We start from the raw sequence: 25,144 nt of genomic DNA, 5'->3' as shown, positions 1-25,144 counted from the left end.
TTGATGCTTAGCCCATGTTTTTCGTCCTACAGTTTTATTTGAATGGTAAATAAGCAATTTCTTCAGATTCTTAAGTAAAAGTAAATTTACAATGCCATAATTGCAATGTGCATTAATCAGTTCATTCATAGAGTGAAATGCCCAAGTATAAAGGAGTGCTGCATGGAATGTGTGTGGTTTAAACTAACGACAGCTCCTGTTCCATTTGCCCATTTTTGGAAAATTTTGGAAATACCTGTAGTCCCTTTACCAAGAAGTTGCAGATGATCTCATCCTGCCTTTTAACGAAGTCCTTACTTGGGGAACTATTCAGACAGCTCATCTGAAAATAGGTTATACTATTTGTAGTGCATGTTCTGAAGTGCCTTAAACTGTTGGGTGAATTGTGATTGAACTTATTGCTTAGGATGCTTCAAAATATAGGCAGAGGTGAAGCATTAAAAAATGTTAGAAAAGAATGCTGGGGTCCTGTAACAGGTGAGGTATGTTTGTTTATTTAGCATGATCTTTCTGATGGTGATTTGGACTTGGAGTTCCTCACAGTGGATGACGAATTGAACCAACTTGATGGCAGCAGCTCCTCTGCTAGTTCCACAGCAACAAGTAATACAGAAGAAAATGACATTGATGAGGAGACAATGTAAGTATTGTGCAGTCTACCCCATTACTTGGGCGATAGAACATTTATATTAATAAATAAATGGACATTAGTGGGTCTTCACTGATTTAAATTCTTGAGCATTGAATTGTTTATAATTCTGATAACAGTCAAAGTTCAAAGTAAATTTATTACCAAAGTACAGCTATGTTACTGTATACAACCATGAGATTCCTTTTCTAGCAGGCATTCACAGTAAATACGAGAAACACAACAGAATCAGTGGAAAAACTGCGCCCAACAGGCCAGATAAACGACCAACATGCAAAAGGAAAACTGCAACTACAAAAAAAATAATAAATAAGCAATAAATATCGCAAGTATGAGAATCCCTGAAAGGAGTCCATAGGTTGTAGGAGCAGTTCAGTGATGGAGGCAAGTGAAGTAATCCCTACTGGTTCAAGAGCCTGATGGTTGAGGGGTAATAACTGTTCCCAAACCTTGAGGCTTCTGTACTGCCTTCCTGATGACAGCAGCGAGAAGATAGCAGGGCCTGGATGGATGCTGTTTTCCTACAGCAGCGCTCCATGTAAACGTGCTCATTGGTCGAGAGGGCTTTACCTGTGATGGGCGTTCCAAGATGGCACTAGTGAATCACAGCAACGCATTGCAGGCAGCTTACAAAACTTATAAATATCCTTCTTCTGAACTACTCTCACTGCAATTTTCAGCCTGTAGTTTCCCTTTAAGTAACATGCTTTTGAACCATCTTTTTATGAATTAGCAATTTCACGATCATCTGAGCAAATTACAGATTTAACTCTCAAATATGCAGGTACAGCACCTTTAAATGGACGAAGGTACATTGCCACAGCTGAAAGAGAGCAAAGGGAGGACTCCAAGCCAGACTAAAACACTGGGGTATGAAACTTCCTCTACCAAGCATCATGTTAGCAAATGTACAGGTGTTGGAGAACAAGATCAAGGACCTAATGGCAACATTGCTGTATTGGAAGGAACTGAGAAATTGCTGCATTCTGTGTCTCACAGAGACGAGGCTCATTCTTGACATGCAGGATTTGGCAATCCAAGGACTTCTCAATACACAGGATGGACCAGACTGCTGATTCAGAGAAGGGAAAAGGTGGGGGTCTGTGTTTCATGATAAACTCTTTGTGGTGCTTGGACACAGCAGTTGTGTCACACTTTTGTCCCCCTGACCTGGAGCATTTAATTATTAAGTGTCGATCCGTACTACTTAACAAGAGAATTCTCCTTCGTTATCCTGACCACAGTTTACAAACCGCCAAAGGCTGACATTGAGTGGGCACTAATGATGCTGAGTGCTGTCATCAGCAAACAAGAAAGAGCCTACCCCAGTGCCTTTCAAATAATTGTTAGGGACTTCAATCAGGCTTGTTTGAAGAAATCTCTGCTCAATTATCATCAATATATCACCTGCAGCACCAGTGATCCCAAGGCACTTGACTGCTACTATATTACAATTATGAATGCCTACAGTTCTATGCCGAGACTGCATTTCAGGAAATCTGATCTACTCCTACTTGCATACAGGTAAAGACTAAAGTCATGGGAGACAGGAGCAGCTACGGAATTGCTTCTGGTTGGTGGACTGGGCTGGGTTCAAGGACTCCTGTGAGAACAAATACACCATGATAGTCATGGGCTTTTATTTTATATAAATAAATAAATAAATAAATAAATAAAAAGACCACATTTGTAGATGAGGGTGTCTCCACAAAATCATTCAGAGTCATTCCAACCCTGGATGGACCACGAAATCCACTATCTCTTGAGAGCCAGATCAGTAGCATTCAGGTGTGATGACTAAGTAATATAGAAGTAGTCCGGGTACAATCTATCTCACATGCAAAGTGGCAAAGCCAGATCAAGCTTGAATCACTGAGAGATGCTGAACAGCTGTGGCAGGCCTTGAATGCTGTTACCTCTTACAAAGTGAAACCAAGCAACTCAGGTGACACCAACAATGTTTCATTCCCAGATGAGCTCAATGCCAATGCCTTTTATGCTCGCTTTGATCTTCAAAACATGGAGGCACCTTCACAAACCCCCAAACCCCACTGTGAGTCTGGGATTTCAGTCTCTGAGGCCAAATGAGAGTCACCTCCGGGAGGGTGAACCAGCAGAAGACACCCAGTCCAGATGGGGTACCTGGCTGAGTACTAAAGACTTGTAGTGGACAACTGGCTGGAGTGTTCACTGGTATCTTCAACCATCTCTCTTCAGGAGTCTGAGGTAAACGGCAGGCTTCAGTTGTGGGAAGAATGTGGTTACCTGGCTCAATGAATATTCACCAATAACTTTAACCTCCTGCTTTGAAATTCAGAAATGTCTACCGGCTTCAAACAGGCTTCAATTACACATGCCTAAGAGGAACATGGTAGCCTGCCTCAATGACTACCCTCCAATAGCAGTTGTACTGACAGTGATGGAGTGTTTTTAGAGTTTGTTGATGAAATGTATCAACTCCAGCCTGAGAAGCAACTTGGATCCATTCCAGTTTGCTTACTGGAGCAACAGGTCTACAGCAGATGCCATCTCATTGCCTCTTCACTCCACCTTGCAACATCTGAACAGCAAAGTTGCATACATCAGGATACTCTTTACAGACTACAGCCTGGCATTCAGTGCCATCGTCCCCTCAAAGCTAAGCAATAAACTTCAAGATCTTGACCTCAACATCTCCCTGTGCAGGTTGGATCCTCTATTTCCTCATTTGCAGACCCTAGTCAGTTTGGATTAGCAATGTCTCCTGCTCCACAATCTCCTTCAGCACAGGTGCACCACAGGCTGTGTGCTTAGCCCCCTGCTCTACTCACTTTATACTTAAGACTGTGCGGCTAAGCACAGCCCCATTGCCATATTTAAGTTGGCTGACGACACCACTGTTTGCCAATTCGTCACCATTTTTGATTTAGCTTATAGGGGGGAGATTGAAAATCCAGTTGAGTGGTACCACAACAACAACCTCTTACTCAGTGTCAGCAAGGAGTTGATTATGGGCATTAGGCGGAGGAAACAAGAAGTCTGTGAGCCAGTCCTCATTGGGAGATCAGAGATGGAGAGGGTCAGCAACTTTAAATTCTTAGGTGTTATTTCAGAGTACAATTACAAAGAAAGCACAGTAGGACCTTTACTTTGGAAGTTTGAAGATTCAGCATGATATCTAAAACTTTGACAAACTTCTATTGATGTGTGCATCACAGCCTGATACGGAAACAAATGTCCTTCTATGGAAAAGTCTATGAAAAGTAGTGGATGTCATTGTCATTGTAGCAGGATGGATTTCTTTCCACATACTGTATGCTTGGGTGTTTAGTGGGCCTGTGTAGTTTTTGACTCCTTTCAACAGCAGCACAGTAGCATAGCAGTTAGCATAACATTATTATAGTGCTAGTGACGGGTTTAAAGATAAGGAGTTTGTACATTCTCCCCGTGACCACATGGGTTTCCTCTGAGTGCTCCAGTTTCCTCTCACATTCCAAAGATGTGCACGTTAGTAGATTAATTGGTTACAAGGGAGTATTGGGCTAGAAAGGTCATTCTCTATGCTGTATAAAATAATGGAGTGTATCTGACAGAACAGGGCTTTGTAATAAATCTTAACTAATAGGTGGAAACTATACTTGTGGCAAATTTATGGAATTTTCAATGGATGGGGAGTAGAAGTGGATTGGGTCCATCTCAGTGGGAAGCTCTCTGTCACGTTATGATATTGGCCCTTGCAGTAAAACTTCAGGTTAAGTATTGAACTGGTTTCAGCAAAAGTTGTTACTTGGGATTTCAATTTACTTGGGTTTTCTTTATGTGGGGATGTGAGGGAAATCAGTTATTAGTTCTACTTTAATATCCTGTAATCCTGATGGAATGAACAGGGATTGTCTCAAACTAACTTGCAAGAATTTTCACATGCAAAGTGCCAAAAGACTGCTGGTGCTCACTAATCTGTACCTAGTCTGAAGCAATTATTTTACCGAACCTGGGGGGGAGGGGAAATTGTGTTTCCCTTATTTACAAGATCGTAATTTGATAATTACACCCAGTACTGCCGATCTTATGTGTACATCGTGTGGCTCCTGACAAAACATAGGAGAGATTATACAAGCTATAATTCTGTTCACATTGACTAGTTTCTTGGTAGAAAGATGTGGTTTGGTATCAACTTTGGGAGGAACATTCCACTCATGAATACTTTGCTGTTGCAGCCAAACAATGAGCCATTGCCTGCTTCTTGATGTAAATATTACATGACTACAGATCGTACTCCAAATCTTGGAAACTCTCGTTGATCCCAGATACATTGATCGTTTTTCTGCTCTTTAAGTGGGGGTTTTACTTGAATCTCAACTCAAACTGTTTCAAACTGTTACAGGTCCGGAGAGAATGATGTTGAATACAGTAACAACATGGATTTGGAGGAAGGGGAGTTAGCTGACTCTGCAGGAGCTACTGGTAATTCGCATTTTAAAATCTTTCGAATGATGTTGAAGAGTGAGCACCTTGGAATTATTGCCTTGCAAATGATGTTTCCATCAGTAAAGTACATAGGCCAGATCCAATTCTATCAGAGATTGAACTAAAATAGCTTTTCTCTTCATTCATTGTCACTATTGAAGACCATTGCAAGAAGGTTTGTGAACTCTTTGCAATTACCTGGTTTTTTGCATTAATTACACATACTGTGGCCTGATCTTCATCTAAGTCACAATAGTAGACAAACACAATCTGCCTAAACTAATAAGATGAAAACAACTGTACCTTTCACATCTTTATTGAACACATTATTTAATCATTCACATTCCAGGCTGGAAGAAGTATGTGAATGCTTGTATTTAATAACTGGTAGAGCCTCTTTTAGCAACAATAACCTCCACCAAATGTTTCCTGTAAGTGCTGATCAGACTTTCACAATGGTGATGATGAACTTTAGACCATTCTTCCATACAAAACTGTTTCACTACTTCAATATTTCTGGGAAACCTTGCATGAGCAGCCCTCCACAGCATCTCAGTTGGGCTATGGTATGGACTCTGACTTGGCCATTCTAAAACATGAATTCTTTTCAAACAATTCTGTTGTTGATTTGCTCTTGTGTTTCGGATCATTGCCTTGTTGCATCATCCAACTTCTATTAAGCAGCAGGTGACAGACCACTACCCTAGGGTTTTCCTGCAAAATGTCTTGATACAATTTTGAATTCATTTTTCCCTCAGCAATTGCATGCCATGCAGGTCCTGAGGCAGCAAGCAAAGCAGCCCCAAACAATGATGCTCCTTCCACCATGTTTCACAGTTGGGATGAGGTTTTGATGTCAGTGTGCAGTGCCCTTTTTCTTCCAAACATAGTGTGCATTTCTGCCAAAAAATTCAACTTCACAGAACATTGCCCCAGAAACGTGTAGAACATCCAGGTGGGTTTTTGCAAACTTGAGGTGTGCACCAATGGTTTTTGTCTTATTTTCTTTTGTGTTTTTTTTTGGAGAGCAGTGGTTTCCTCCGTGGTGTCCTTCCATGAACACCATTCTTGATTGTTTTTCTTATAGTGGACACATGAACATAGTCTTTAGCAAATTCAAGAAATTTCTGCAGGTTTGCTGCTGTTACTCTTCAGTTCTTATTCAAACCTCCTTTAGCACTGCATGTTATGCTCCTGGTGTGATCTTTGCAGGAGCCCATTCCTCGGGAGAGGACTGAATTTCCTCCATTTGTAGACAGTTTCTCTTACTGTGGACTGATGAATACTCAGATCTTTAGAAATGCTTTTGTAATTATATGCATCTGTACTATTCTTCTGAGGTCCTCTGAAAGTTGTTTTGATCGAGGCATGGTGCACATAAACAGATCTTTCTTGAGAAGAGCAGGCTCTGTCAGTAACCTGACTTTTATAGGACAACACATCTCTATAACCCCACCTCCAATCTCATCTCATTGATTGGAACACCTGACTTCAATTAGATTTTGTGGAGCCTTTCTCCCAATAGCTATAAGACTCTACAACTTCTCCTTCTTAAGTGTATAAGTATATGATTTCATTGTACATCTGTATTTTGCTCTATACTTATTAATGCACATTTTGTAGTCTTTTTGTACCTCTGTGTTTACATTTTGTATTTTAAAGTATATATTTCTGACCGAATAACCTTGCAACAATTTCCTTAGGGATAAATAGTTTTATTTTATTGTATCTTATTACCTGAGAGAGTCACATCCCTTTTTGAACCTAGATTGTGATTGTTTAAATGATGTAATCGGTATTGATGAGAAGTACAACTGTTTGTGTTACTAGTTTAGGCAGATTGTGTTTGTCTATTATTGTGACTTAGATGCAGATCAGGCTACATTTTATAAGTAATCAATGCAAAAAAAAAACAGGTAATTGCAAAGTGTTCGCAAACTTTTTCTTGCAACTGTAGGCTTGGGTTAGATTTGAAGTTCAGTGTCCAGAGGAGTAGGAGTAAGTGCATTTATCTCTGCATTTGCTTCATGTTTCTATGAGTTCAGGACTGATCTTCATAATCAGATTTGGTTTTATACCAAAAGCTATAGCTTAATAAAAACCACTCGGTGGTGGTTTGGAAAATTTCATTTGAGCCTTTCTCTTTGACTTCCAACCTCATTTGCTGTTTTGAGGAAGAGTTTAGATTTCTGACATCCTTTGTGTTCCTATATCACTCCACCACTACAGGAAATATCTTTGCACTTGACAGTCCTTGTGAACATTTCAGTTCTATTACCATTCTAAACTCAGAAATGCAAGCTCATTCTATGCAACCTGTTTATGGCCATATAACCCTTTAGTTTCAGCATTCCTTATGTACTTGTTCATAAACTTGTATTTACATCAGGGTTCCCCACCTGGGGTCTATGGATCCCTCAGTTAATGTAGGAGTTTATGGCAAAAAAAATGTTGGTGAGCCCTGATCTTTAGATGCTTGAGCTTAGGAATGATAGAGATTTACATTGTGCTTGATATATTTAAATAATGATTTAATGATTATCAAGACACATGGTCCTGTTTTATTGTCATTTAGTAATGCATGCATTAAGAAATGATGCATCATTTCCTCTGGTGTGATATCACAAAACACAGGACAAACCAAGACTGAAAAAACTGACAAAACCACATAATTATAACATATAGTTACAAACAGTGTAACAATACCATAACTTGATGAAGAAGTCCGTGAGCACAGTAAAGTTCAAAGTTTCTCAAATGTCCCACATCTCACGCAGATGGGAGAAGGAAGAAAAACTCTCCCTGCCATGCCGACCACAGTCCAACTCTGAGTCATCGGAAAACTTCGAGCTCTGATCAGCTCTCCGACACCAAGTACTTGAGCGCCATCTCTGTCCGAACGATTCGACCTCCTTCTCGGTTGCCAAAAGCAGGCAAGGCCGGGGATTTTGAGGCCTACCCTCCGAAAGATTCACGACCACACAGTAACGACAGCAACGAATGGGCATTTCAGAAATTTCTCCAGATGTTCCTCTGTGCTTTCATGTCCATTCTCCATCAAATCAGAATTGTCCACGGCCCCTATTTAATGGATATATCATTTTCACCGGAGAGCTGTGCACGTGTGGCGCCCTGCCATCTTCTCCTCCCGCCGTCCATAAATAATTTCACATTAATAACAATATCCCATTAATCCTTCAAACTTCGCTAATGGTTTCAAATAGAACATAGAACTTAGATCGAATATAGAATAGTACAGTCCATTTAGCCTATGATGTGCTGACCTTTTAGTCTTCTCCAAGATCAATCTAACCCCTCCCCATTTACCCCAAATAGCCCTCCCATTTTTTTTTCATCCATGTGCCTGAGTCTCTCAAAAATCCCCACTTTCCCCAGGCAGGGTACACACTACATGTACCATTCTACATTCATCAGTTTGTTTTGTTGGTTCCTCAAAAAACCAATCAGGCTTTTGAAGCATGACCTACCTCTTACAAAGCCATGCTGTCTATCCCTGTGACTATCCCCATTTTCCAAATGCTGTTAAAGCCTATCTCTTAAGAATCCTCTCCAATGGTTTGGCCAGCACTGATGCTATGAAGTCCCAGGATCATCACTATCACCATTCTCGAATAAAGAATAGTATTTGCCACCTTCCAGTCTGCTGGTGGTGTCCCTGTAACCAGTGAGGAGACAAAGATCATCTCCAAAGGTGCAGCAGTCTCTTCCCTCACTTCATGTAGTAACCCGGGGCATATCCCATGTGGGACTAGGGACTTATCTATTCTAATGTGTTTTTTTTCCCGAAAATTCCAACACTACCTTTCTCAACCTTGACATGTTCCAGCATATTAGGCTGTTCTATGCTTACCTCTCATTCATCAAAATCCATCTCACTGGTGAATACTCTGTTGATCAGTCCTACACTCTGCTCATCCCCCAGTGCTTCACGTGTACAGAAAACCTTGGGGGGTTTTGCCAAAGCTTTCTCACATCTTTCACACTTTCCTCTTGAGCTTCTTCTTGGCTACCTTTTAACTCAAGATATTTTAGTACTTTTGAAAACCAGAACACTGAAAACTAAGTAGTAGGGATTGCATCTTCCTGTTTCCTGGTAACATCTGGAGAAAAATCATACCCTGCTTATCAAAAGTACTACACCTTTAATATAGTATTTAATCACTGAGATGTAAGTCTAAATAGAGGTTTACTTTTTTTAAAGAATTATTTATCTCTTAAAATACACTACAAATATAATGATAAATCAGCTTTTAATAATTTAAAATAGATCTATAGTTTGAGTCAGGCCATTCATCAGAAATAAATCCATGTCAGGTAGTGATTTGACTGCAGTGTATTTTGAGTATATTCAGTTCTTTGTACTTAAGGCATTTTAATTACACAGTAAGATTCATTTGAATGAGTAATTTTAATTAAATGTGAAACTCCCTTGCTTCCTTTCCCAACCATATCCAATTATGTGTGAGTCAGGCAAGTGCTTCATGTTGCAGTTTTTTCTAAGAAGATAACAGCTATTGGTATTTTCCCTATCCTTAAGGAAATGCCTTGCTTGACTTTCTTCTTTTCGATATCCTGTTGTCATCTTTTTATTTAAGATACCAGTGATGTTATTGTTTAATTCTTGAAAAACAGCAATAATTTTTGGGTTGGAATTTTGTGACAATTTTGCGTATTTTTCGTTTGGAGAATTTGAGCAATCCACCCTTCGTTGTCCACTCTAGAAATATGAATCTTAAGGTATATGGTAACATGTATGTAACTAGATAATAAGTTTAATTTGAGTTTTGAAATGCACTTTTGAAAACTGGTGGTGAGCAGTAGTCCTTCTGATAGATGTCCAGAATTAAGAACCAGTGAAATATTTCTAGGTCTGGATAGTGTGCTATTGTGAGGACTTTTCTACAGTGGTAGTCTGCCCTTGGTGATTGAGGCTGCAGGTTTGGAAAGCAGTGTTGGAGTAACCTGGTGAATAACTTCAGTGCATTTTGTAGGTGGTTCAAATTTCAGCCACTGTGCACAAAGCTCTGAGAAAATGAATATTTGGCATCCTTAAATTGACAGTTAATCTGATCCTATTGAGTAGCTGGAGGTACAGTAATCCAGGCCCATAGAGAGAATTCCATTACACTTCTCAGTGACTCACTGTGGGAGATTGAGGATCCGATTGGCTCTTGTAGTAACTGAACTAGAGTTCTGTAGGATCTAGTGCAGGAATCCTAGTTGTAAAATCTGTATCACTGATTTGGACAAAGATTAAATGCAACCTGGTGAAACTGGGTAGTAGTCTGGGTTCTAAGGGCAAAACTGAGGCTTCAGGGGGATACAGATGTGTTAATGTCTGGAATACTCTGTACAAGTTTGATTTCACTACTTAAGGAAGGGTGAGTTTTCAATAGAGGGAGTGTAGTGTCGGTACACCAGACTAATTTCTGCGATGGCAAGTTTATCCTTTGAGGGGAGATTAAGCACACTAGGCCTATGTGCTCTTGTATTCAGAAGAATGAGCGCTGCCTCACTGTAAGGTTTCCCTTGATGAAAACAGGGAAAATATTTTCCCTTGGCTGCTATGTTTGAAATTGGGGGGCAGATCAGCCATTCATAACACAAGTTTTTTTTTTCCCCTTCAGAGGGTACTAAATTCAAAAAAGTTGTTGCTACTTGGCCACTAAGTGTATTCAAGATGGAAATTAGAAGATATTTGGGTATCAAAGGAATTGCAGGAAAAATCAGCCATCATCTCATTTAATTGTGAGCCCCCTTCTGCTTTTTCATGTAATCATATTTTTGGTTATCAGTTCAAGCCTACCCAGTAAGCAAGCACTAAAAGCTTTTCTTGAAAACAGGAGTAAGGAGTAAGGCTTTTCATTCCAGGATGAGGGAGAAGTCCTCCTTTTTTAAAGAAAGGGGCTTCCCTTCCTCCACCATCAACTCTGCTCTCAAACGCATCTCCCCCATTTCACGCACATCTGCTCTCACTCCATCCTCCCGCCACCCCACTAGGAATAGGGTTCCCCTGGTCCTCACCTACCACCCCACCAGCCTCCGAGTCCAACATATTATTCTCCGTAACTTCCGCCACCTCCAACGGGATCCCACCACTAAGCACATCTTTCCCTCCCCCCCCCCCTCTGCTTTCCGCAGGGATTGCTCCCTACGCGACTCCCTTGTCCATTCGTCCCCCCCATCCCTCCCACTGATCTCCCTCCTGGCATTTATCCTTGTAAGCAGAACAAGTGCTACACATGCCCTTACACTTCCTCCCTTACCACCATTCACGGCCCCAGACAGTCCTTCCAGGTGAGGCAACACTTCACCTGTCTGTCGGCTGGGGTGATATACTGCGTCCAGTGCTCCCAATGTGGCCTTCTATATATTGGCGAGACCAGACGCAGACTGGGAGACCGCTTTGCTGAACACCTACGCTCTGTCCACCAGAGAAAGCAGGATCTCCCAGTGGCCACATATTTTAATTCCACATCCCATTCCCATTCTGACATGTCTATCCACGGCCTCCTCTACTGTAAAGGTGAAGCTACACTTAGGTTGGAGGAACAACACCTTGTATTCCGTCTGGGTAGCCTCCAACCTGATGGCATGAACATTGACTTCTCTAACTTCCGCTAATGCCCCACCTCCCCCTCGTACTCCATCCGTTATTTATTTTTATACACACAAATCTTTCTCTCTCTCCTTTTTCTCCCTCTGTCCCTTTGACTATACCCCTTGCCCATCCTCTGGGTTTACCCCTGCCCTTGTCTTTCTCCCTGGGCCTCCTGTCCCATGATCCTCTCATATCCCTTTTGCCAATCACCTGTCCAGCTCTTGGCTCCATCCCTCCCCGTCCTGTCTTCTCCCATCATTTCCATTCTCCCCCTCCCCCTCTCACTTTCAAATCTCTTACTAACTCTTCCTTCAGTTAGTCCTGACGAAGGGTCTTGGCCTGAAACATCGACTGTACCTCTTCCTAGAGATGCTGCCTGGCCTGCTGTGTTCACCGGCAACTTTGATGTGTGTTGCTAAATGTATTCAGTAACTTGTTCATATTTGAGCTGCAGTCATAGTATCATTTCACTACTTTTGAATGATATCCCTTGGTACCTTTTACTTCAAGACATTGTTCTTGTCAGTCTCCATATGCAAGGCTTAAGTAACTGCAGCGACAAGTTCCAAATGTATGCTACTTTGTAGAAAAGGTGCTTTTCCTGTGGTTGAAATCAAAATGTTTATGATGTACAATAACTGAGTATCTATATTTCCCCTAACCTAGCTTGCAAGAGAATACAGATTAGGTTTATGTAACTTCTGCTTAATTTCTATGAACCTGCATATTACCATACCTACCTCAATAACACAACACCCTATTCCTCTCCTCTCTCCCCCCCACAACCCCTGGCAGTGCCTCTTATAAGAATGCCATCTCTATTTATCTGTTTCTCCATCTTTGCTGCATATGTTCTCAAAATGAGACCTCTTGTCTTAAGAGCTTCTGAAATGCCTTCCTGCTCCTGGCAGAGTTGGAGCCCGTACACAGGTTTCCTCCACTTAGGGCATAACAGTAAAGAGTTCCCTCATCCTTGTCAATCTCTGTATCCATCATATCTCCTCAATTTCTGTCAGTTCCAACCTGATCCCCACCACCATGCGTTGACTTTTGCCTCCACATGGATTGCTCTTTTTGGGATTTCCTGGTCTACATCCCTTTGAGGGTCATGTTTTTTGACTTCTCCAGTGCGTTCAACACCATCTGCCCTGCTCTGCTGGGGGAGAAGCTGACGGTGATGCAAGTGGATGCTTCCCTGGTATCATAGATTCTTGATTACCTGACTGGCAGACCACAGTACGTGTGCTTGCAACACTGGTGTGTCCGACAAAGTGATCAGCAGCACTGGGGCTCCACAGGGAACTGTCTTGTCTCCCTTTCTCTTCACCATTTACACCTCGGACTTCAACAACTGCACAGTCTTGTCATCTTCAGAAGTTTTCGGATGACTCTGCCATAGTTAGATGCATCAGCAAGGGAGATGAGGCTGAGTATAGGGCTACGGTAGGAAACTTTGTCACGTGGTGTGAGCAGAATTATCTGCAGCTTAATGTGAAAAAGACTAAGGAGCTAGTGGTAGACCTGAGGAGAGCTAAGGTACCGGTGACCCCAGTTTCCATCCAGGGGGTCAGTGTGGACATGGTGGAGGATTACAAATACGAATTGGGGATATGAATTGACAATAAACTGGACTGGTCAAAGAACAATGAGGCTGTCTACAAGAAGGGTCAGAGCCATCTCTATTTCCTGAGGAGACTGAGGTCCTTTAACATTTGCCGGACGATGCTGAGGATGTTCTGCGAGTCTGTGGTGGCCAGTGCTATCATGTTTGCTGTTGTGTGCTGGGACAGCAGGCTGAGGGTAGCAGACACCAACAGAGTCAACAAACTCATTCGTAAGGCCAGTGATGTTGTGGGGATGGAACTGGACTCTCTCACGGTGGTGTCTGAAAAGAGGATGCTGTCCAAGTTGCATGCCATCTTGGACAATGTCTCCCATCCACTACATAATGTGCTGGTTGGGCACAGGAGTACTTTCAGCCAGATACTCATTCCACCGAGATGCAACACAGAGCGTCATAGGAAGTGATTCCTGCCTGTGGCCATCAAACTTTACAACTCCTCCCTTGGAGGGTCAGACACCCTGAGCCAATAGGCTGGTCCTGGACTTATTTCCTGGCGTAATTTACATATTACTATTTAACTATTTATGGTTCTATTACTATTTATTATTTATGGTACAACTGTAACGAAAACCAATTTCCCTCGGGATCAATAAAGTATGACTATGACTATTTCTCAGGCTCTTTTCTCCTGAAGGTGTAGAAGGTGCAACATCTGTTCCTTCACCTCCCTAAAAATAGCATTTCCAGGTGAGGCAGACATTCACTTATTCCCCATCCAAAGTGGTATGCTGATACAGTGTTCTGTGCAATCTCTACATTTTGTGAAACCAAGCATAGTTTCTAGTGACTATTTTGTAGAACTTGTGTTCTGCCCAAATTTGCCATTTTGAGCTTCTGGTTGCATGTCAGTAGCTATTCTTCCCATTCTCACAATACCCAGTCTCTCCTTACATTTTCCCATAGTTGTAAAGAGAGTTCACATACAAATAGGAAGACGTCCACATGGGTTTCCTCCGGGTGCTCCATTTTCCTCCCACATTCCAAAGATGTACGGGTTAGTAGGTTAATTGGTCACATGGGTGTAATTGCGTGATGCGGGCTTATTGGGCCGGAAGGACCTGTTACCTTGCTGTATCTCAAAATAAACATACAAACGAACACACGCAGACAATTAGTTTTTCTTTGTCCATTTTTTTGCATCGCCCTCTGCCCCACTTCCATCTGCCCATTATCCCCTACTCATCTGGTTTCACCTGTCACCTGTCAGCTCCTATCATGCATCCTGTACCTACTTCTTTATGCTGTCAATCTTGTATGTTTTCCTCTCCTTCCTGTCGCAGGGCTTCAGCCAAAAATATCCATGTTTTCCCCTTCACTTGCTGACTCTCAGTCAGGTTCTTTTGTTCTCCTGAATACAATTCGTACCTGTGTACTAGCTTTTATTGATTTCTGTACCTAAATGCACAGTTCTTTTACTGTTCATAGTTTTTCACCATGTGAATTGTTTCAATTAGTTCTTGAGTACAGAATGGATTACCTTGATAACGGACCACATGGAATTCCATCTGTCAGAGTTTATCTCAATTACTCTGACTGTGATCTTTTTGAATATGTTTTGTCCATCTGTGTATTTTTCAGCATCTATTAATTTGTACCTTCTACAAACTCCAGAAAAGAACTCATTATTAGAGATATGAACTTTGGTACCTTCTGTGCCACCCTTCTGCCAATTGGAGTAGTTTTTCTTTATCAATCCCAATTTGTATGGATGATTTTCTATTATCAAATGCTGCTCTGAAGTTAATTTCTATAACATCTGTAGTAATACCCTAATTCATCGAATAATATCAGAAATCCAGATAAGTTTACAAATCAATACGTTCTGGCCAACTAGTGCTTGTCCAAATGCTCAGTCATTCATCTTATTGATAGCTTTCAGTAATGCTCTTCCAACAGACTGCCTAAAAGTTCAAAGGTTCAATTTAATCTCCGAGAAATGTATACAATATACATCCTGAAATGCTTTTTCTTCGCAACCAACCACGAAAACAGAGGAGTGCTCTCAAAGAAAGAATGACAGTTAAATGTCGGAACCCCAAAGTCCCCCCCCAGCTCCCCTCCCTCCTGCGTGTAAGCAGCACCAAGCAACAATCCCTCCTCCTCTCTTCCCCCCCCCCCGCACCGGATAGAAAAAACATCGGCACCCGCCACTGAGCGCTCAAGCATGAGCAAAGCGATAGCAAAGACACAGACTTGCAGTTACCCCAAAGACTTTGCATTTCACCCAGTATACAGCATACCACAGGCTCTCTCTCCCCAATAAGGGAGAAGGAGGTGTCTCTGTTTTCCCAGCGAGTGAGGAGACATAACGAACAACTCGCTGGTTTATGATGTTAAAAGTCCGTTACGTTTTTTTTTTAAAGCTCTGTGCCTGAAGATCTCAGGTCTCCAGGCACACAGCCATAGATATTTCGATTTTCCCCCAACAACACATGGGTCTCCTGCCGTGACACCGACCCTCGATCCGCCCATCTCCAGAGCCCCGAGATTCTAGGCTTCTAAATCCAAGCTGGACTCTTAGGCTGAGCCCTTTGCGTGCCGAACAACGGCCAGTTATGAAACCCGAGGAGAGGTTCCCATTACCACAAAGAACCGAAGTCAGCTCCAGGTCAGTGTCTTCAAAGGAACCCTGAAAGGGAAAAATAAAGGTACTAAAGATGGAAATAGAGCTATTTCCAAAGATGCAAGTGCCATACCTAGTTTCCTAGGTATTCTATAATTGCCAAGTTTTTCTCTTCCTTTTCCCCTCTTCTTCATTCAGTCAAAATCATACATTTGCGTCCATGCCATTAAAGCATCAATTGTCTGTCCTCCACCTCTGTTCTACCTACCACTTGCCTTTGGCTCCTATCTCACCAGAGTCCTACGCCTCTTTATATTGGCTATCTCCCCTCTTCACTCAATCCTTTTGAAGGTTCTTGGCCTGAAATTTTGACAATTGCTCATCTCCTTGTTCTTCATCCATCTCCAAAAAACAGATACCATTCAACCTACTGAGTTCCTCCAGTTTGTTGCTTCGAATTCCAGTATCTTAATTCTCCATACATCAGTGGAGTCAGTTGTGTCCGTATATTGATTGTGCTGTTGTTGCTTTAAGGTTACTTTCTTCCTTGTACTACTTTGGCTTTCCTGAAATGGTAAGTCTCGAAATTGTTTCATGTGATGAAGAAATCTGCAGCCTTGTATTTCACTGTGTAGGAATGAACTGATAGGGAATTTGGAATTTTTTTTTTTATCACTGTTGTATGTTTTCAGATATTAGTCACTTAGCTACTTGCAGAAATATTTGTCCTTCCACAATTATCAAATCATCTTTGGCTTCCTCTTTTCAGCTGTTTGACTTATATTCTCATAGATCTCTTTGTTTGCCTTTTCCAATTTCTCTGTTTATTTAATATGGGGATTGAAAATTTGCTTAATCACCAGATTTAGCACTTTTTGTTTTTGGCTGAATGTTTGGTGTCATTAGGTAACCAATTATTGTAATCCTAAACTGAATGGAAAAAAGTACAGCACACAAGCTCAGCACGTCAATAAGCAGTCAATGTTACAGAGCGAGATCTTTCACCAGGACTAGAAAGGAAAGGGGCAGAAGCCAGAATAAGGAGGTGGAGTGGCGGGGAGGGAGTGCACACTGGTAGGTGAGGGGTAAGGTGGATGCAGGGAGAGGGAGTTGAAGTGAGAAGTTTTGAGTAGGTAAGTGGGAGACGTAAAGGTCTGAAGAAGAAGGAATCTAATAGGAGGGGACAGTGGATGATGGATGAAGGGGGGGAGCAAGAGGGAGGTGATGAGCAGAGGTGAGAGAGGAAACAGAATGGAAAAAGAGAGAAGGGTGAAGGGGAGAAAGTCACCAGAAGTTGAAGAAACCTCTCCCCCATTAATCACCGATTAAAGCGTTGAGGAAGATTGAGACATCAAGGTGAATGCAGAAGACGAGCAACTTTCAGCACCGACTGCCTTCCTTTTGATCACTGCCAAGGAGGAGTCTGCGAGTGTCCTATCGCTGTGGCAGGTGGGTAGGCCTTTGCCTTATGTGGTATCCCCCTCTTTCTGTGAATGTTGGTGATGTCGTAGGATGGTATCATGGTTCTGAGTTTATAGATTGGACTATTGTGTTTACAGACTCTGGACTCTTTCAGACTTATGGTTTTTATATTTAGTGTTTTATCACCTGTTCCTTTTCCATTTTGTTGTGCAAGGAGACGATGTTTAGGGTTGATGTTGTGTCAGTTTAATATGCGGGGAGGGTTGATTTTTGAGGGTCGATGTTCCTGTTCCATTTTGTGTAGGGGTAGGGAGGATTTGGGAGGGTTGATGATTAGAATGCTATTCTTTTTTGTACAGGGGAGATGGGTTTGGTGCTTCTCTCTGAATGACTTCTATGTTTCTTTGTTTTGTGGCTGTCTGGAGAATACGAATTTTAGAGTTGTATAGAGACACATACTTTGATAATAAATGAACCTTTGAGCCTTTGATTAAAGAGAATGCATACAATTCCTTATTAGATTTCCCTGTGGTTTGTCTTTAGAGATACTACCTGATTTACTACATATCTCTGGTATCTCCTGAGTGAGCAAGACCAGTTCATTTTATAATACTTGCCCCATTGTTTGAACGGGGGGTGGGGGGGGGGGAAATAAAATGGTGGCTAGCCAAGGGGTCCAAGAGTAACTTTGAGGACAAGTAACATAGAATATGAGCAAATTAGAAGCTATAATTGTTTTCTCATCGTGTGAAAGTATTGTGCGTAGAGAGGTACCTGTTTGAAATGTACCATATTTGCATTTATTGTGATTTTTGTTTTGGGAATCATTCTCTTTCAAAACACTAAAGTGCTGAGTATTCTCTCCAGTGCTCAAGCTTACTATGATCTCTGCCCCTGAAAGATGAATAGAGCTTCTATAGTAAATTTTTGGTTGATATTTCAGGTTTATTTAAATGTGATTTTTTTTTTCTTGGGGGGGGGTAGTCTCATTAGCACCTTGATAGGCATTACATATTATCACGTTCATTGTATGAGCAAGTTATTCTGACTCCTGACACTTTCAGTTGGTTAAGCTTTATTTCTTACCAATTAGTCAACTGGTGGAAATGATATTTTAGTTGTTTACACTGAATTTGTTTAAATTAAGATGTTTTAAATGTAAAGTAATATTTGTAGTCCTTTAGTACAATGTGGTTTAAAATTTTTCGGTCAAAACTTTATTGGGTGCAGTCTCTCCCAGTTGGGGTCCTAATTTCTAAAAAAAGACATCATGCAGCTAGAGGGGGAGGGATGTCTCCACACATCAGAAAACTCTCATTCACCTCTTCCCGTTTAAAGGAAGTCCTACTGACAAGACCCTTCATGTGCAGTTGAGGTGTAAGGCTTACTTTTGAGTGCCTGAGGCGCAATAGACAAGCATTTTTGCTAGTGACATGTAGAGTTTTAGGAAGTAGTAATGCATTACGCCAATCTCTGCTGTACTTGAGGGAATACTACTGAAAACTCAACAGGGTGAATGATTGAGCATTTGGGCAAGCAGAAATAGTTACCCCGGGAGAGAGTATCGATTTGTAAACTATAATCAGTCTGTATTTTTGACATTATTACTTGATGAGTTAGGGAGTTACTACAAATTTTATCTCAGAGGCCTGATTTGGACCAGTGCAGATTAGGTAAAGCATATGTCAGAAGTAAAAGATAAATCAGTATGGACCAATCGAGTATATTACTAAGAAAGAGGCTGAAGCTATGTTTACAGTGTGACTGTAACAGAAATTTAGACTAATTATGATAAATTCTAGTTGCTTCCAATGCAGCAATTGCCTGCTAGTGCTACACCTGTATTATTGCCGTTAATTTTGGAAACTGGGTTTTGGCAGTCCTGAAATGGAAACAAGAATTGGTGAAAGTACAAGGCCAGTTTATAAGTTTTTGTCAGGAAGAAAGATTCAAGTGTTGAGTTAAGATCTTTTGAAGAAAGAGAACACAAAGAGAAATGAATCCTTAACGACAGAAGTGATACATAATACATGGGGAGGAAGAGGTATAATCGTTGAATGCCTAATAATTTTTTTTGTGGTGGTGATGGCTGTCATGGTAACAATTTGGTCCAACTGTGCAAGTCTTTATTTGTGCAAAGTAATGAAACATCCTGAATAGTGAAACAAGAATAACAGTTCAGTGAATATCATGTGTCGCTTGGAAATATCAGCTTGTTTGTCCTATCTGTTGTAAATTTTGAGGATTAATTTAGCCCCTTTCGGAAGACCACATTTTTCCTCCTCGTTTTTTAGTCTTTGCTGATTTAAGGTTTGTTTTTTTTTGGTCTTGGTTATAGTATGCCTCTGTTCTCCACAGGAGGAATGAACAACCACAGTAGGTCTTCAAGGAAGGTAATGGGCAGTCTGACATCCACAGCCAGCAACAGCCTACTTGAAATTGACCCTGTCATTCTCATACAGCTGTTGGACTTGAAGGACCGAAGTAGCATGGAAAATCTGTGGGGTCTTCATCCCCATCCACCAGCTTCCATCCTGCATTCAGCAGGTAATTTAATTGGCCTGTAATTTGTACTATAATGTGTGAACATGATTGTTTGGACAAGTTGGTAAGACCTCCTAAAATTGGAACTGGAAATAACAAATCTGAATGGTACCTTCCTTTGAGAATGTGGGGCTTACTGCCACGAGTAGTTAAGAATAAAAGCATACCAGGAAAGATTAAAAGGCAAAAAAAAGGAACGTGCTAATGGTGTTTGTTGAGGATGGAGATTCATGAAGTTAAGTAATAGGTAAGGACAGCTGGGCTAGAAGGCTTTTTATTTTACCGCTTGTTTCCCTTTAGTCTCATTACCTGGGGTAGTCAGTGTTTAGTATTTTGTGCCTTTGCCTCAATTACCTTTTGGAAAAAATGGTGATGAATCATTTACTTGTTGCTTCATTCCTTGTGGTCCAGCTGTCCCACAGTGCTATTGGATAAGAAATTGCAGGATTTTGGTCTAGTAATGATAAAGGAATGGCATTATATTCTCAAATCTGGCCAGCGTGTGACTTGGCAGAGAACATGAATGCATTTGCCTGTGGGTCTGCTGACCTCATAGTTTTTCTGGCAGAGACCGCTGAATTAGAAGTGCTACCAAACAATCTTTGCAAGTTGCTGCAGTGCATTTTGTAGATGTGTCCTGTAACCATGGTGTGCTGACATTGGAGAAAGCAAGTATTTAGGATGGTGGAATGTATGCTGTCTTTTTTTCCTGTCCAGGGGGGCGGGTGGTGGGTGTTAACTGGGGTTTATTCCAACTGCTCCTATCTGGTCAGATAGAGCGTACCATGTGATTTACTCACTTATGCCCCCCCCCCCCACACACACACAATAAAATCCAATTCCAATTATTTTATTTATCACATGCACGTTGAATCATACAGTGAACTGCGTAGCTCGTGCTAACACCATCACACATTAAGGATGTGCTGGAGACGGCCCGTGTGTCACCACACATTCTGGTGCCCATGTCCTCAGTGCTTGGTAGAACAGCACAGATCACAACAAGCAATAAATCAGCAAAACAAGCCCCATTGCTTCATCCCACCCACCAATGATAATGGTAACGGTGATGAATCTTTTTGCCAAAAAATGAAACTGCTCCGTCCCATATCCCTGAAACATACTGGCTTCTCTTTAAAGTCAACTGATCTACACCTGATGTGTATGTTTGGTCTATCAGTGAGATAGTAAGTTATTTTCCAGTATCCCATACTTACAATCTTGTCAGTTGGAATGGATTAAATAATTTGAGGACTGCTTCTATAATGAGTATTTTGGGATGAGACAGATGGATCATCCATTTGTCACTGCTGAGGGTGATTGTGAGTACTTTAGCCATGCCCTTAGCCGTTGCGAGTTGGGTTCCATTACTGAGGATGAGAAGGTTCATAGAGCCTTCTCATCCCTTTTAATTGTCCACCACCTTGCAAGCTGATGTGGTGGACTGCAAACTTTTGGTTGTGGGATTGTTGTGCACTGTTTTTTGCAAAGTGTTAATGCACTTTAGAATGCACTTGATGCTTTGTTAAAGCTTCACTTGTGTTAAGTGCATTTGATAGTGGTTCAGCATGCTTTCCTTGCTGCTCATTAACCTTCAGTTGCTCCCAGAGTTGGTGCCAATGGTAGAGTGACAGATAACGTCTTGAATTGGTATGTTGTAATGGGGTACAGTTCTGCTACTGAATCCCAAGAATGCCCAGCTTTGAACTGCTGGGTTTGTTTTGAATATATTAACATTTGTATGGTGGTAGTGCCACAGATTGAGAATGTGAAACAGGAAACCCTTTGTAACTTTTTTGTTTCTATCCCTGTCCATCCCCTTCTTGCTGCAAAGCCTATCTGGCTGTTGTGTCCATCAAGGTTTGATTAATGGTGGTGCCACTGAGCTAGCTGGCAATGGATAATAAACTTGCCCATCCAGGATCCATTTTTTGTCCTTGCTACCCTTGGTTTAATTTTCTTTGCTCGCTGTGGAGGAGTGAACATTCATCAGCTAATGAAATGGCCCTTGTTTTTGACCTATTGCCGTGAGGTTTCATGGAATACAAAATCAACACCAAGGATCTTGTCTTTACTGCACCAGTGAGAGGATGCACATATAACAATTATAAATAGGTTTCTATTATAAATTCATGGCAGCTTTCTGTACCTCACTCCTTGGATCTCCCCAAGTGACACCATAGCTTCCTGCGTCTTTTATTTGAATGTTTTCCTCAATTTCCAAGAAAAAGATAGGGATGGAAGAAAACTTAATCTGAATTTTTGATTTTTAGGAAAAGAATTTAAAGTATCTGGGATTAAATCAGATGTTCAACTAATTAAACCATTGTAATATTCAGAATGAGGAGTGATCATTTTAATAAAATGGCATTGTTTTCCAGGCCCATAAGTGTAACTCCCCAGTTAGTTAAATGGTCACAGGTTTTGAAATGCAAGAAACTACTTGGTGTTTCGTTTTGCCTCATTAGGAAGAGAGACTTGCATTTATGCCGTGTCTTTTACTACTTGTGGGTGTCCCAAAGTGCTCTACAGCCAATGAAGCATTTTAAAAGTGTAGTCACTGTTGTAATTGCAGGAAACACATCATTAGTGCAGTATAAATTTGCTACCATGTTCTTGATGATTAGTAACATCCAGATTGTTCTCTCATAACTTTAATTTTTATGCTTTCTCCTTGGGAGAGATTGTGTGACAGACAGCTTTATGCAGCGGAAGAACGCTGATTGGCACTTCATTCTTCTTTTGTACTAATGCCTCCCTCTCAAAATTTGGATCTAGCAGGTTATCTATGCGTGATTGAAGCCCCTGCTGAGTCATGTAAGGTTCCTTCATGTGAAGGTGGCATGCCTATGGCTCTCTTTTCATCTGTGGCACAAACTACAATGTACAGATAAAGGTTGGGTGCAGCTGAAGTGTTAGTTTTTTATTCCTATCTGTATCCTGTTGTAGATATATTTGGGTACAATTTGGGAACGAGATAAATATTTTACTCTATGGGTATATACTGGTTTTATCTTCTACATTATCATCATCCTTCTATCTTAACAGCATGTTTCTATTCACTTCACCCACTTTCCCTTAAATATATTTATTCTGTTTGGCTCTATTTCATGGTCTAGTAACTAAATAATTTTCCAGAATGCTCTTTGGATTTACTGATAACTTCCTTGTGTTTCTAGCTCCTAATTTTGTACTCGCCCACAATTGAAGTTGATGCTGCCCAGTCCAGTCACAAATTTGAAATCCTCTGGTAGGGCACCATTCAGTTTCGTTTCATGAGAACGATCCTGGGAATGAAAGGGCTAATGAAGGAGGAGCGTTTTGCTCTGTGCCTGTACTCACTGGAGTTTAAAAGAATCTGGTAGTGGACGTGCAGAGGATCTTTCCTATAGTGGTGGAGTCTAGGACAAGAGGGCACAGCCTCAGAATAGGATGTCACTTTTTTAAAAAAAAAAGTGATGAATTTCTTCCACCAGAGGGTGGTTAATCTGTGAAATTTATTGCTGTAGATGGTTGTGGAGACCAAGTCACTGGATCTACTTAGACTGGAGATTGATAGGTTGTTGATTTGTCGTATCAAAGGTTACGGGGAGAAGGCAGAATGAGATTGAAAGGGATAATGAATCAGCATGATGGAATGGCAGAGCAGACCTAATGGGTTGAAGGGCCTAATACTGCTTCTATGTCTTGTGGTTTTCTATAGGAAGATATGTTGCATTTATACGCTAAATATATAATGCAACCAAACTCAGGAAATTTTGACCTGCTCATCTGAATCGGCAATGTGTAGCTGTGATCACATTTGTCTGCATTGTTTCCGCCAAAGGACTTTTTAATAACTCTTGAGTTAGAGCTACATTGAACTTTAACGTTCTAGGCTAAACCTTGTTCTGTACTGAGTGAGAAGCATTCTGAGTGACTTTAAGAGACTGCAGCTAGTCTCGCCCTCCTTGCTTGAGAGTAAGAGAAATGACAATCTAAAGTTATTAATACGAGGACTGAGATTACAATGAATGTCTACATAAATGTATGTTTAAAGGAGGGGCTAAAAAAAAATTCATTCTGTAAATAGGTCCATGTCGTAAAGACCGTGACCAGCGGAGACAGCAGTCTGTGCGTCGTTCACCTCCTGATTCTGGAGTTCTGAAGAGGTTGAAGGCACAGATGGCTGAAGTCAGGAGCAAAATGTCAGAAGTGAAAAGCCAGATGTCAGAAGTGAAAAGTACGGTGTCGTGTACTGATCTGGGTTCAAACTGCATCGCTTCTGCTGGAGAGCAGGGACCACTGGGGTCCTGTGGAATTGACAACATCCAGAGATGTGAAGCAGGGCTGGATCTCTTTTCTAATTACATAACTTCTGGTAAGTAACAAGGACATTACTTCCACTGTAGTTTTTCAACACATGACTGAACAAAAAATGTAATATGACATAGTTAATAATGCTCGTATGTGTTGTATTATCTGATTTTATTGAGAGAAAATGTTCAAAGTTAACAACCACATCACTTGAGCTGTGTTTTGGGTACTATTTTAGAAAGATCAAAACTATTGATACCACTTTAAAGTTTTGCTCACACAAAATGTACACCATTGCCTCTGATTCCAAAGTTCGTGTTTTTTCCTCTATCACCGTGATTGGGGACCTGGTCACTTGTTCCTATTCCAAACTAATCACATTAACTGCTTCCAAGTGAAGACCGATCATAATAGAAACATGGAAGTAACTGATACACAGGCTTATTTCCTTCGTAGCCAGTTCCTCAGTTTCAAGAATGACTTGCTTCCTCTTGGGTTTTGTGGGTTTTCAAGTGACTAATTGGATGAATATGATGTAGAGGGTATTCAACAGAGGGCAGTGGGTAATTTGAAGTTGTGCATCCTTGCTTTCCACTTATCCAGGGCTTCTTTGCGTGGATTTAAGGTTCTGAATATTTTCCTGTACACGCCTTCTCTGTTTTGAGCATTTGTGATCAGAAATTCCCTAAGAGTCATTGAGCACATTGTATTTCAAAAAGGCTTTGAGAATATTCTTGGGTTCTTTCCATGACACAGCCCTATTTTGGGAGTCTGCTGTCAGGCACGTGAATGACATCACCTGCCTGATGGAGTTGACTGAATGTCTTTGGGGCTTCATTGCTCAGAAGTTTGACTTGGGATTATAGCTTATCCATTCACTGAATTTGGAAAATTCTGCAGGCTGTTATGGAATTCCAGCAGTTATTGTTGGTAGCCCAAATCTTGAAAACATAGGATGGGGATCATTTGCTGTATAGT

General features: G+C 41.2%; 1 protein-coding gene across 12 annotated transcripts in view; it reads left to right on the top strand.

The window, feature by feature from the left end:
* Positions 1-25,144, top strand: part of trim37 (tripartite motif containing 37) — a 158,598-nt gene that overhangs the window by 44,179 nt on the left and 89,275 nt on the right. For all 12 annotated transcript variants that reach the window (XM_063031586.1, XM_063031587.1, XM_063031582.1 and 9 more), the window contains exons 18-21: positions 501-640; positions 5,013-5,092; positions 19,685-19,873; positions 23,943-24,230. In XM_063031586.1, coding sequence (XP_062887656.1) covers positions 501-640; positions 5,013-5,092; positions 19,685-19,873; positions 23,943-24,230 — 697 coding nt within the window. The remainder of the gene's footprint in view (positions 1-500; positions 641-5,012; positions 5,093-19,684; positions 19,874-23,942; positions 24,231-25,144) is intronic.

Source organism: Mobula hypostoma, chromosome 23 (genome assembly GCF_963921235.1).
Source record: "Mobula hypostoma chromosome 23, sMobHyp1.1, whole genome shotgun sequence".
NCBI lineage: Eukaryota > Metazoa > Chordata > Chondrichthyes > Myliobatiformes > Myliobatidae > Mobula > Mobula hypostoma.
The sequence above is the reverse complement of the archived record's forward strand: the minus strand, read 5'-3'. Positions and strand labels throughout refer to the sequence as shown.